Source organism: Spermophilus citellus (genome assembly GCF_964194105.1).
Source record: "Spermophilus citellus genome assembly, chromosome: 7".
Classification (NCBI taxonomy): domain Eukaryota; kingdom Metazoa; phylum Chordata; class Mammalia; order Rodentia; family Sciuridae; genus Spermophilus; species Spermophilus citellus.
The window spans coordinates 153,389,553-153,404,272 of NC_138188.1; the positions used below are offsets into that span (position 1 = coordinate 153,389,553).

At 42.5% G+C, this 14,720-nt stretch overlaps 1 protein-coding gene across 3 annotated transcripts in view; it reads right to left on the reverse strand.

Annotated features, from left to right (window-relative positions):
- Nucleotides 1–14,720, reverse strand: part of TIAM1 (TIAM Rac1 associated GEF 1) — a 366,345-nt gene that overhangs the window by 121,331 nt on the left and 230,294 nt on the right. For all 3 annotated transcript variants that reach the window (XM_081302880.1, XM_081302878.1, XM_081302879.1), the window contains 2 exons: nucleotides 11,996–12,172; nucleotides 3,380–4,353 (listed from right to left, as the gene is read on the reverse strand). In XM_081302880.1, coding sequence (XP_081159006.1) covers nucleotides 3,380–4,342 — 963 coding nt within the window. In that variant the 5' untranslated portion in view covers nucleotides 4,343–4,353; nucleotides 11,996–12,172. The remainder of the gene's footprint in view (nucleotides 1–3,379; nucleotides 4,354–11,995; nucleotides 12,173–14,720) is intronic.

A 14,720-nucleotide genomic window follows, 5' to 3' on the forward strand; every position in this document is an offset into this window, starting at 1 on the left:
AAGTTCAGGCCAAAAGACCAATTAGTCATCAATTAAAGCCAAGAGGCAACCTGTTATATGCTTTTACAGAAATCAATACAAGTAAATTCTGCTTCAAACAGTATGAGGTTTTACTCACACAGACCCGCAACACAAACTTACATGCATGGTGTGTGTGTGTGTGTGTGTGTGTGCGCGCGCACGCACACACACACACACACACACACACACAAAATGCACACAAGGTCAGATACATGGTTAAACAAAGAACTGTGTACCAGACACTGTGGCACATAATACACACCACTTTAAAGACCTAAATATGAACTCAAGGGTGATCACAACCCACTAACACATCCAACTACTGAACAAACACAAAAACAGTTAGAAGAGCCAAAAACTCTTTTTTGATCATTTTTTAATCAAATCAAATTGTTCACATTATTTTGGATACAATGTATTTTCTCCAGGCTGAGAGGCCATGCTCTTGGGCCAAATGTTTGCCAGGGATGTTCTCAGAGGGGAGATTGCTGTTAGGACTTGAAGGGATTCAACTACATCACCAGAGCAGACAAGGAGACTTTAATATCTATGATTCAAGCTCATTGGAGAGGTCCCTTAGGTCAAAAACTTAAAAAAAAAAAAAAATGCTTTTCAAGGGAGCTTCCACACCCACTGTCTCTTAAAATACACTGTTTGGAACACAGTGGGCTCAAACTTAGACTAGGAAATGTGGGAGGATGGATAGTGTTGTGCATAATTCTGTGGTTTGTTTCAAGTCATTAAAGATCCTTGCTCAACATATAAAAGTCAATACGAAAATAATACTTCCGTTCATTTTATAGGCTCGGCAAAAGGCTTCCAAGCATGCTGTCCCACTAGGTGCTCCTAATGGCCCTGTTGGAGGCCGGTGTCAATCTTACTGGGCAGAGAAGGATCCCCAAGATGGAATGACTTGCCCAAGGTCACCCAGTGGGTAAGCAGTGGAGCCAGGATGCAAATTGTCCTTCTTAGGATTCCTAGTCCATTGCACTTTGCATTACATTAAGCACTGACTTATGAGACACTATACTTAGATGATCTCACTCCCATATATTAACAATTTTAGAAGGCGGCAAGCCAAGGAATGGAGAAGTCATACAACAATTACACATGAGAATAGTCAGTGGGACCGGATCTAGAAGGGGAACTGCCTAGCTTTGCCCCTCTTTCATGGGCACCCATGACTAAAAGGCTCACATCCCCATCAGCCAGCTGGGTATGGGGGCAAGCAGAGGTCTGGCTGTCCCCAACTTAGAAACATAGAGATAGGGACAGCCGGATACCCCTCTTAAATCTTACACAGAGCAGGTGCTAACTTAGCATTGCTCCAGGTAAAAGTGAAAGGAGAAGGTGATGCCCCAGCTTTAACAGACTATGTCACTGTGCCCTTCCCTAATCCTAAGGCCAGGGATGCCAATCTGACAAAGCCTTCAAGACGGCCCTTCAGCACCTGTCAGGGGACCTTTTAATAGGTTCCCCATCTCCATGACCTCTCAGGAGTAACCCTTGCAGGGTAGGCAAAGGGACCACAGGGGCTTATACTGTCGATTCTGTCATTATAGTCTCAATTCAGAAAAGAGCTGGGTTAAAATTCAGGCAGTGCCTCCAGATATAAGCTTCATATTCAGTTTGGGTTTTTTTTTTAATATTTTTTTTAGTAGTCAATGGACTTTTATTTTATTTATTTATATACATGGTACTGAGAACCAAACCAGTACCTCACACATGCTAAGCAAGCGCTCCCCCACTGCGCCACAACCCCAGCCCCCATGCTGAGTTTTTTGAACCTCAGGTTCACCCTTTTTATCAACTTCATTTCTTAGACAGAAGATTTGGATACAAACACCAAACTACCCTGGGTCTATCCGGCCACATAGCACCGCTAACAAGGATGGAAAGTACAAATCTAGCAAGTTCTCCCTGCCTGCTTTCCTGAACAACCAGTCACTACACTTTACAATCGATCTTGTTCCACTTTCCCTGAAGATCATTTTTACCCTCCTCCTTCTTCTTTTCACTGTGCTGGAGATCAAATCCAGGGCCTCATGTATGCTAGGCAAACGCTTTACCACTGGGCTCCACTCCAAACCCTGGCATCCCCACTTTGATAGATGAAGAATCTAAGGCTTTAAGACAGTGAGTACCTGGCCCAAAGTTACCCAGGTAAGATGAGGTAAAGCCAGGCATGTGGCTTGGACACCATCAGCAACACTCGTCCACATGAAGTCATGGTCTAAGGTCAAGTTCATTTAGCTCCCCCAGGCCCTTCACCATTTGCCCATTCTATTTAGACCCCTGTGCCAACAGACTTGTAGCTCTGAAATCCTAGTGCCACCCCTACTGTGCACGGCAGGTGCTGACTGCAGTGGTCTCTCACTCAATGACCAACCTGAAGCACAATCAACATGTCACTTCCCCCAACCCCAACATAATCCAAAATTCCCTGAACTCCCCCACAAGGAAAAATAGTACCAGAAAATGACCAAAATGTACAGGATTGCTTGATATTATCTAATATTAATTAACATTGCCAATTAAGCTAGCAGGTCCTCCTTTCATTAGTACACTTCTTAAATCTTTTAATAATGTGTCCACACCCACTGTCTTATGTATTAAGACCCCAAAGCAGGGCAGTTGAGCATCCTTATCCCATTTTTCAGAAGAACAACTAGAAGTCAGGGTTTGCCCAAGGTCAAACAAGTTGGCTGCAAAGGAGGATCTGGAACCCACCCATGTTATTCCTCCGCTACACCTCCCTCTAGAGATGGGGCTGGCCAGCATCGCAAGGAACAGGAAATTGAAATGGCTCCTGGTAAGACAGCAAGCCTGCCAACCCCAGAGAGAAGTTGTCAAGTGACAAGAGCCCGCCCTGATTTAAAGATCCCTCTTCAAATCAGCTGCCTTCAAACAAATTCCCACCTGCTGCAGTGAAGACATAAGCTCTGAGTGCCTACAAAGCACCATGCCTATTTGTCCACAGAAAGGACCAAGCTAAAAGACAGCTCAGATCGGTGGGATGCTGCTGAAAAAGTGAGTTGAGAGGCAGTTTCCCAGTTTGAACTTGTCAGCTTCATTCTCATTCCTAACACATCACACACACACACACCAACACACACAGGCACCCACACACAGACACATGCACACACAGAGAAGCATACATATACACACTTTCCATAATCTCCACCCCTTATCCACAGAGCTACAGAAAGGTGAAGCGGAAGCCACTCTAGGATAGTAGGCACCAAGCAAACAGGGGGAAGCCCAATTTAAAAGGTGGGAAATTTTTAAGAGCAAAATCATGCACTTCAAGAGTCATGCACGGGTTCCCAAATATTGAAACAGATTTCAATCGCTTTACCTGAGTTGTTTTGGCTCTTCTGCCTTGCATGCTGTTGCTATGGTTAATTTGTGGGTTGGTGGCACCTTCCGAAAGACAGTGAGATTTCCTACAGGGAAGTGTGTTATAATTGCTGTACGGAGCAGTCTCTTCAGCAGCAGCTGGTGGCATCTTATGGTTTGCAAGATCAGGAATATCAGACACCAAATTCCGACAATAGCCTGCAAATTTGCTCCTCGGTCCCCCATTTGCCGTCACCCCAGAGTTTTTCTGAGCATACAAGTCATCCAGGGAATTGGCACGCTGACAGGTGCTGAGCTGCCGGGGACTCGCCTGTATTTCCATCCCCCGAGCCTCCTCGCAGTCCTTCTCTTCCGCGGAACCCAAGATTTCTTCGTTGCTTGTTAAATGTTCTTGGCTCAGATCAGAGAGTGAGAATTCCAGGCTGTCCTCCCGCCAGATGTCTGCAGATTTGGAGCGTTTCTTCTTAAAGCTCACAGTCTCCATGAAAGTGGGCCCGTTGGATGTATAGGGATGCTGCCTCCTGTCTCCCTCAGCCAAGTACGTAGCGTCATCCCCGTAAAGCCTGCTCTCCTCCGAGTCTGGCATGCTTTGCACAGAGGCTGCGGTGAGGACGATGCTGCTGTCTATGCTGGGTGTGACAGAAGAGTCGGTGTAAGACACGGGTCTCAAGCCCATATCTACTCGGTCCACCCAAATGGGGCTCCCGAAGTCCTCTAGGGTGCCTTCCTGGGAGAAGGGTTCCAAGCCATTTTCGGCCAGGGACTGGGGGATGCTCGGGGTGCTGCTGGATCGGGTGCTCACTTCCGAGTTCCTGTGGATCACCTTTCCCGAGGAGGCGTGCCTGGTCCGCCGCGTCTTGTGCGACAGGCGCAGAGAGCGCGACGTGTGCTTGCGCCCCAAGCTGGCATGCTTTTCTCCGTAAAAGTCATGCTCTACATTCTGACTTTCTGCGTTTCCCATGGTTTTATGGTCTGCAGCAAAGGGGTAGGGGGAACAGAGGAGATAACTGAGTTACTTTTAGAATGGGTATAGAGTCCGACACAGCTCGCAGGGCGGGCAAACACCTTGGCTTGGCGGGGAAGGTAATGAACAACCCAACTTCTTACATGCCCCGGGGCAGTTCTGTGGACTTTTACCTGGTTGCCGATGAGAACTAGCATCATCTGCTGAGGTTGTCCCTGGAGATGTGAAAAGTGCCTAAGTAGGATCCTTGGAGGGTTAGATTAGTCCCCGGAGGGCAGATGCCCAAGGACACCCAGAGTGCTTCTTTTATACACCTGGCAACTCCTCTATTCCTAAATCCACGATTATATGCTAAAAGTTCTACTCATATAATAAGTTGAAAACCCTAAAGTTCAAACCAATGTATCTACCCAAGGAGTATTTTTCTGTTTGGAATTAGGTATGTATTCCAAAGCAAAAATTCAGAGGTGTGGGCTGGGGCTGTAGCTCAGGGGTAGAGCATTTGCCTAATGTGTGAATCCTTGGGTTCGAGACCCAGTGCCACACGAATAAATAAAATGAAGGTATTGTGTGGAGTGGAGGTAGGGATGGGTAAAACAAAATAAAAACCCTGTTCAGCATCAGACTAATGGGTTTAGTTCTGGGAGCAAATCCAACCTGCAAACATGAATCTGGTACAGAGTGCCCTGCAAACAGAAATTCCCATTATAAAACCACTAAATATCATCCAGTCTGTCTTTTGAGGCTATCCAGGTCAACTCAAATCCCTCCTTACTGTTTTCCAAGTCTCTGTTGCTGACCCGATAGCACAATTCTGTTATAAACAGCAGCAAAGAAGAAAGTCTCCAAAGCTCAACAACCATGACTCTACTTAGCTTCTTCTCCTTGCTCCACAGGTCTGTCGCTCCACAGCAAATACACTCGAGAAAATACGTGAACACAGTGGGAAGGAAAGAGGGAAGATAGAGGAGGAGGGCATATCTCTGAACTCTCGTTATTTTAACCAGCTACATGACTGCTCACTTATTTACTAAGCACCTACCACATTCAAGAAGCCAGAGACAAAGCAGAGACACATTCCTCACTCTCATGAAACTGATAATCAGCCAGGGGAGGTAAAGCAATAAACAAGAAAGTAAAAGGCACAAGAACTTGCGGTGACCACTGCAGAGAGAGCAGAACACACTGGACGATAACATACCTTCATACTGGTTCAGGAATCACTCTGGAATTCCACTACTCAGTCTAAATGCTGTTTAAGGTCTCACTGCACATCTTTACTGAAATAAAATTTATGACAAGAGGGAGGGAAAATCTCCCCTTACTGTTCCAGTGAGTTCAGAGGTAATTCATAAAGACACCAGATGTTAAGCTATTCCTCTGCTGGAATAGTCCCTACTAGGCCACACATCATAGGATTCTCAGAAGGAATTTTCCAAAAAAGAGAATCTCCCTTTTGGTAGCAGCAAGTACATTTCAAAGCAATATGTTCACGCTTCTCTGGCTAGTATGTTTAAGAAGCAAAGGAAAAAAACTCATTATAGAAAAAATGAAAAAAAATCAACTGTCCACCTGTGACCACTGATGTTTATCTTAACTCCTAAGACAAGCATGGGCCACATTTGTCTTTTTACAAATCAAGCAAATAAATACACATTTCCATAACACTAAAGGCCAGGAGCGATTTCTTAGAGTTCTTGATTTTTCAAATGTATAAATTAAGATGTCTACATATGGCTATGTAACTATGTTTTGCCAATAAATAATAAAAGAATAAATGATAGTCAGAGCCCCATTCTGAGAATCACATTCAAAAGGGGAGGTGGCTCGGGCAGTAGCTCCGTGGTAGTGAATACATGCAAGGCCCTGGGTTCAATCCCCAACTCCGACACACACATCCCCCAAAGAAAAGAGGAAAAAATAATGGTGAGATAAATTGATTGAAAGAATGGGCAAATCTGTCACCTCAAACTTGCTCAGATTTACCCTCCTCAAGCACACATACATATCAAAAGTTCGCTAATATAAATTGACAGACATGTTTTCAACAACTTTCTGGTTGGGTTCATTTCTGCCAACAGAAAACTAATCAAGTTAAAAGCCTCAGGAGAGGTTTCCTTGGGAAATGGCCCCAACCCTCAAGAATTACAGCACTCCATGCATCACACTGACGGGTCTGTTATATTAATAGCATTTTTAGTAGCAAGAGTCTTTTCAGGCAGCCAAGGTAGGAAGGACGCCACTTTCATCTTCAGAACTAGAATTTAGAGACGAACACCAAATCTCCTAAATCCTTACCAAGAGAGATTCTCAGGGGCTGACCTAAGTAGAGTGAGCCTTAAGTTTAAAGCCACAAAACTTAAGAAAAATAAGTTTCTAGGGGGCTGCAGGAATACCTCTTAATTTGAAAGCTTTTCCTGAAAGGTTAGGGAAAGGTCCAGGAGGGGCATCCATAGGGGGCTCTGAAATAACATACACATGAAAATATTTTTATAGATTGCTAATGGTCCCAGGTAGTTTTCACATTCCAGGGATAATTGGAGGTAGTGAACAAAATTTTAATGCAAGAAAACTTTCAGTATTTAAACCTCAAGTTTGACTTCTAGACTTTTCTTTTTCATCTGTGCTCTACCTTCAGGCTTTACTGGCCTACCTCAGGGCCCTTGCTCATGCTCCTCCCTCTGACCGGAGCCCTCACTCTGTCCAGCATCTGCCTCGCTCATTCCAAGTTCATCCACCCAAATGTCACCTTGTGAGGAGACCTTTCCTGGCCTGGCCTCTCTAAGGTGACAGCATCTCCTGCAGAAAACAACCCTTCTTATCCCTCCTCTTCTGTTTTCTTCCTTAGCCTGTATGATAACACACAATATAGTTTAGTGACTTGTCTTTTTATTTTCTATTCTTCCCCACCAGAACTAAGCTTCAGGAGGGCTGAAAATTTGACTTGTCTTGTTTCCTGCTGCATCTTCAGTGGCTGAAACTCAGCCTGAAAAGTAGTAGGTGCTCAATGAAAAAAAAATACCCTGGTGAATGAATGACAAAATGTACTTCAATGGCCTGACGGGTTCATATTTGCTCACTGTGTTCCTCACCCTGCTTCCTGTCACCTGAGGGGAAATTAAGGATTTGCTCCAGTCTGGTTCCACTTAATGCCTGCCTTCAGTTCCTCTCTTCCACCTTCTTCTGGAGCTGCCTGGCAGAAGCCTGGGATCAGGCTAAGGGTTGAGAGGCCACCCCTCCCCAGAATCAGGGTGGCTAGGGCAGAACTATCAGCCCCAAGACAATCTAAGGAAAATGAGGGGACGGACACATCGGCATGATAAGCAGAGGTGACATCGAAAGTGGCAGGGGATCAGAAGGTTGAGAGATCACAGAGAAGTCTGAGGGTCAGAGACCAAGGATCAGAGGGTGAGCGTGTCTCTGCCGAGCTCATCAGCACCAGGATCTCTCTATTCCAGTGGTGAATTAAACTTTTCAGTGAGTAATTACACTACATGTAGTTTTTAAATCCCATCAAATTCAATACACAGAGAAGGAGCTACCAAGCCCCGTAGTAGGGAACTTTATCCATATGCACAGACATCGATTAGTCAGGGTGTTTCACACGTACACCAGGTAGGAGGTGATTTCTCAGGATGTTTCAGCCTTATGTGGTGAAATGATGGAGAACTATACACACACATCGAAACAATGTCAAATTCCTGACTATGGCATTTACTATAATTATGCAAGATGCAAACACAAGGAGAAAACTGGGTGATGGTTACCCCTTCTGTAAAAAATTTCTTTGAATCTATAACTATTTTGAAATAAAAATTTAAAACAAACCCACCAAGTCTTAATGAACTGCCATATTCTGACCAAATGAAATGTCAGTTTAAAAGTAAGGATTCTTCCTGAAGAAAAAGTACATGGATCACACATCTGCTCCCACCCCCCACCCCCGCCCTTTCTTTTTGGCTAAAAAGAACTGAAAAAGAAAATCCTCTGGTGCTGTGTATAAGTCCACACACAGCCCAGACTCATTCTTCAGATGCCCAGAACATTCGAATGTAATGCCCATGAATCAAACAATAAGAAATACTTATTTATTGAACACTTTCTAATGAATTTCTATCAGGAAATATAAAGCAAACATACACTGATGGTCCACAATGAGTTGATTACCTGGGGATAGAGCTTTTGTCTTAATATATTAGTGAACGAAAATGAATTGTTAATATCTAGCACCAGCGGTATGGACTAAACTACCCTGGCCTATCTCACCTCCAATAACTGCAACTAAAAATGCTAGACAAAATGTAAACAAAAGCAGACAGATGGAGGAAGAGAGTCAAAACTCAAAGAGCCACTCTTACAATGGTAGCTTCTTGTTTTATCCTTCCAATTCCTCACCCAGGCTTGCTCCAAGGGTGGACACCAGTATAGCTATGGAACAAGAAGCAAAACCATCAGGACAGACCCTGTTGTTCTGCCTAGAAGAAGTGAGAAAGATCCCAGCAAGCCAGACACCTGGATGTCAGAGAAAAGAGAACTGAAAAAAAAAAAAAAAAATCCTCTGGTGCTGTGTGTAAGTCCACACACAGCCCAGACTCATTCTTCAGATACCAAGAAAATTTAATCAATTCCCAAGGATAAAGACAGTAGAAGCCAACTCCATGCCTGTGACTGACTCGAAGCAAGATGGCAGAGGCCTTGAGAATGAACCGCCCAGTTCTCAGACTAACCCTGATGATGCAAGAATGGTACAAACCCAGAACAACACAGCAGAGACTTTGAAACCTGAACCAACATAAAGCCACCATTGGTGAGGCAGAACTTCTGGCCTGAACCCAGGTGGGTGGAATGCCTACAAAAATAAAAACAATGAGATCAATATTGTCCAGGTGGTTTTAACCAGACCTGGAGTCCCATGACATAGTATTTGAAATGTTCACGAAGCATTTCAAAAAACCAAGAAAATTTAATCAATTCCCAAGGATAAAGACAGTAGAAGCCAACTCCAAAGTGGCCTAGAAATGGAATTATCAACACAGACTTTTAAAGCAGTTGTTATAACTGTGCTCCCTGAATAAAGGTAAACACTCTTGAAATAAATGAAACACTTAACTGCTTGCAATGTCTATGAAGATCATTGTGAATGTCAATGATGACGCATGAGTAGAGAAACAGAACACATATGAAAAAGAAAGGTAACATACAAAGTTTGGGTCATAAGTAGAAGCCTGTATATGAGCCCATAGGCCTTTTCTTAACTTAAGAAAATCATTTGGGAATCTATTAGCCATGATGGAATGTTCCCTCCTACAAAAAAGACTTGAACTTGGAAAAGTTTGAGCTATCATTTATATTAGGGAATAAAAAGGTAAACCATATACGATCCCAGATGTAACATGTGTGCTACATTTTCCAAATCAATCTAATGTTATATTTTCTCAGTACTGCATGAGAAAACATCCCAATAAATAGAAAGCCACCTCACAGGTCAAAGTTGCAGGCACAGAGAGCAAAGGAAAATCCTCCAACAAGAGCAGATTGTTGAGGGGGAGAAGCGGGAGGAAAAGAAAAAAAAAATAGAATGGAATCTGGAAATAACTGCATCACCTTGAGGACTAAGGAGGTTACAATTAATATTTTTATGGCTTAGAATGTCTAATTCTCTAAAGACACCCGAGATTCCAGTGGCAGCCCTAGCAGACACAGGAGGATGCTCCACACCACAGCAGAGGAACAGGAGCGGTCCCCATGACCAAAGGCCAGCCTGTGGGTCTTCGGACCAATACTTGCCGTATTTGAGAGCAAATAATGAAAAAGATGATCTTGCCATTGAGATCCAACATCAGTGGAGCAAAATTTCTCCTATCAACAAGTGAAAACCTACATTTGAGGTGCATTTCCAAGATACGAATCTCAAAGCAGGTTAAATTTTGAATAAGTAAATATTTCCCGTACCTACACATGCAATGAAAAAAAGTTTTAAAGTGACTATTCTGGATAAAGTGCTTTTGGGTCATTTCAATTTTCACAATACTTTCTTTTTAAAAAAAATTTCTAAAGATCCTATACCAAACAAGCAATTCATTTTTTTCAGGAAAGAAAAAAAAAAAAAAAAAGCAAAACATGTTAACAGGTTTTGAGTCACAGAATTTGTTTTTTTTTTGCTTGTTTGTTTGTTTTGGCCCATTAAAGAGAGTAAGGATGTAGGCACTATGCCCACAGCTATGAAGGAGTGTCACCAAACCCAAACTCCAGACAGATGGCCTGGGGAAAGTACCTAAGATAAAGAATACACGATCTGGCTTAGAATTAATCCCTTATTTTTTAATATTTTCAATTTGTTTTTTTAGTTGTAGATGAACAAAATGCCTTTATTTTATTTGTTTACTTTTTATACGTTGCTGAGGATCAAACCCAGGGCCTCACCTGTGCTAGGTGATCGCTCTGCCACTAAGCTACAGCCTTTATTTCAAGAATACAATGGCACTTTGTTTGACCTCCTCTCATTGCATCCGTGGCAGGGTGACCTTGACCCTTCCTGTTTTATTATAATCTTCCTGTGGCAGAGACCAGGTCTTATCATCATATTTATAACCTAAATTTCCTTAACTTTTAATTTGGGGGAGGACTTTTCATCATTGAGATTGCCTTAAAACAAGGGAACTCCAAATATAAAAAACGTAAGATTCCAGTGCTAAGCCAGATAATCCAACTCATAGCATATTCAACACAAAAGTTAAGCATGAAGTCAAGGTTTCTCTGTTGCTGGTAAAGATAGTGAGATCCAACCATAAGGCATGTTATGATGTATCTAAGATATAATTATTAATAACATCAGTTTTCATTCCCCTGAGGTATTTAAAAACCTATTAAAATAAATGTAATCATTACCCTTCTCTGACTTGAAAACAGACCTCTGAAGCTGCAGGAGAAAGGATGGAATGTATTTATTTCAAAGTTAAATTTGAAGCAAAAATCACAAGACAACAGATTGCAAATTTAAAATTAGATTCTAGTGGGAGGTCTTGGTTTCAAGCCTGTTTTTTCCCTACTGGATGTTGCGCTTGAAGCAGAGGGGGAAAGAGCTAAGATTAAACTGAGACTAAGTTCTGAAAGTTTTTGCTAAATCGTTACAACCCATGAATAGAGTTTTGCCAAGTCACACACAAATACCTCTAACCCAAGAGACTAAACAAGAAAGTTTTGCAACAAATAAAAGATGATCTTTGATTTAGAAAAGATTATTATTTTGAAGGCTTATTTGTGCTTTTTAAAGATTATCCAAAGCAGAAACAAAATATATCCTTGTTCTGAGGCTGGATTTTGAAGCTAGGTTTGCCTTTTTCAAACATAATCCAATATAAAGATGGTGAAACTCAGGGATAAAAGATCCCGAGGGCAATTCACAGGGGAATAAAAGATCTCATAGGTACCTGCTTGGTCTTTTCCTTGTTTTGTTTTAAGTCTAATGCTTTTGCTTTGTTGGATGGGTGTAACCCTAATCCAAGGAAGCGATTCCAAATTCTTTTTCCCATGAGCTACATACAACACAGCAAGTTCGACTGTGATAAAAATGCAACTGTCCCACCGCCTTTGCAGCAGTTCTACTTGGTGCAGACACACAGAGGCTCAAATCCACACAGGCAAACTTACCTTAAAAGGCAACAGTGGTCCCCAGCCCAACTTGCCCCAAGAGCACTGTGGCATTTAGATATTGATGTTGGAAATGATGTCGGTGGTTGGGGCTGGGGCTGGGAAGGTGTCAGCACCTGCCCTCCTGCTCCGTGGCCATCAGGATCTCATCTGAGTCTGGGAGAATGTGCCAAAAACCTGGAGAGGAGAGGGTCAGAGGGGACAGAAAAAAACAGAAGGGAATGGTCAGCCAGAAAAAAAGGAAATGGGCATCTCCCATCAAGATCATCTGCATTAATTATCCCACATCAACCTGGGGTGCAATGGAACACAAAGTTGCCCCAAAAACCTGAAATCAGAGGATGCAACATTTAGCTACAGATATAAAGTGACAGGCTTAGTCAGATAGATAAACAAAGGCCAGCATCCCCACATTGGTGGTCATAACTAGCCCTGCACACTAAGTCATTTGGTCATTTTAGTCTGTTTCTGTAAGATGATGACATTGGATCACAGAAACAGGTTGCTGTCAGGTGATTTCGATTACCCTCTCTTACTTTTCAAAGAATCTCAAAAGAGAAATGGAAGGCAACAAAGGAACCTCAGTTATTCTCAAACTACAGCTGCATTTAGATGGAAGTTGAAGAAAACACTGAAAGACAGGGGAAAAAAAAAGAGACCAACTTAAATCCATAGCCCTCCTCGTCATATGCATGTTTTCTTAAGATGAAAACATCACATTCATAGAAAACTCATATGAAGAATATGCACAGAGGAAAAATTCCAATTGTTAAATAACAGCAAAAGTAAATTGAAAAGGAGGGCTCCCAGAAAAAGCAGGGTTAATGCTCTTTTTGATTCTTTTTTCTTTTTTCCTGTTGTTTTTAAACAGTTTGCCTTTTGAGGTGAAATTGGAAATGCAAAGGCAGGCAAAAAGGCCTGGAGGGTCTCTGTGAATGGCTTCGTTTCATTACTTTCCAACTGGACATTCCCCTGTGGACTGCCTGCCACTGCCACCCACTTGCTGGTGGTTTCAGCAAGGTAGGAACAAGGAGAGAATTGCCCACTTGTAGAAAAGAAGCAGAGAGAGGCAATAAGTAAATAAATTATACATCCACACGGAACAGAACAAGAAGTGAAGTTTCGCGCCTTCCTCATCTTGGAAAATGTGCTATTTAACCATGAAGCTAGTGACTCACGCTTGCAGGGGAAGGAACAGGAGTTCTAGCAATACCCCAACATTACCCCCACAAAACTTGCCCTTTCATGAGTCCCCCCATGGCTACCCTGTTCATTCCCTTTTCCTGGGCATCCTCTGTGAACGGCTGTCTGCAAATTTCCAAATTTTCAAAGCAGTCCCTGAATTGCTTCGAACTGGCAGAAATTAATAAGCAACAACCCATTTATATTGAAATGGACTCATTACGGTGCCAGCTGCCAATAATTTGCAAGGCTGGGTTCTTGCTGGCAAAGGGGCCTGCGGGCGGCTGTCCTTCCACCTGCACCACAGAGGCTGATGGTGCAATTTGTACACTATCAACCAGACTTCATTTTTTTTTTCTATCTATATTCTTCAAGTCCTTGAGCAAAAGAACTAAAGGAAGAGGAAAGTTAACATTATGGAGTGTTATTTATGAAACACAAAGGAAAGCAACACTGAATCAATGGGCATCTTTTATTATTATCAATATTATTATTATTGTTATTTTGGTAGAAACAAATTTTATCCATGACCCGGGCTGTGGAACTGATCCATGAGGTGGACAAATAAAGGCCTCCACATTTATTATTGTACAAGCAGCAGGTAAGCTAAGGTCCCAAGGCCCCACCAAGTACCCCATGATCAGTTCTTTTCAATGCTAGCTTCTATCTCTGCTGTTATTTAACATTTGTAAGACATGAGGAGTGTCCTAGGGGGTAGGCTAGTGTTATGGAGGCTAACATGACACTTATTTCATTGAAAATGAATCTGTTATAAGTTGAATGAAATCAATAGCCTTCAATTTGTTAGCAAAGAATATGGTGAGTTAATTAACCCGGCTGGAAGATGTTGTGTGCTCAATTTGCCAGCATTCCCCGCCCCACACACACACATGTGAGCCATGCTCATGAGTCCCTCTGTACCACTCACCTGCTTGCCTTACAGTAAAATGACATGAATACTCAATAGACCGAGTTTCTCAACATCACTATGATTCACTCTCAACTCATACAGTAAGATTCTGGGTCAGGTGTCAAATGACCAGCTTTCACCGGGAAGTGTGTGTTACCATGCTGGTGGGAAAGGAATAACCAAAACTAATCTCAGCCTTCAAATACCTGCAAGAATAGGGCTCAGAAGCCCCACTGATCCAATCCTATGGCATGACTGACGATGAAACCATGACATGTGTCAGAAACAAGTGCCCATGGCATCGAATCTCTGGCTTTTCCTAAAAAAGTCTGCTAGACCAGAATTTTTCTTTCTTCATCTTCAAAAACACCATTTTTAAGTTCTTACAAGTTTCAGAAATCAAATTATATACAGAAAAGTGTATTATACTTGTCCCACAAATACCCAGGTTCAATTACCAGACTTTCTCACTCTCTAAATTATGTGATCTTGGGCTACTAAATGATCCACTCTGAAAACCACCGGGGAAAAAAAGGATGTAGTAGTGTCTGCCTTACTAACACCCACCTGAAAGGATGTTTGTAAGAAAGAAATTAAAGAATCACTTTATGGCATCCTCAGCCATAAAATTCT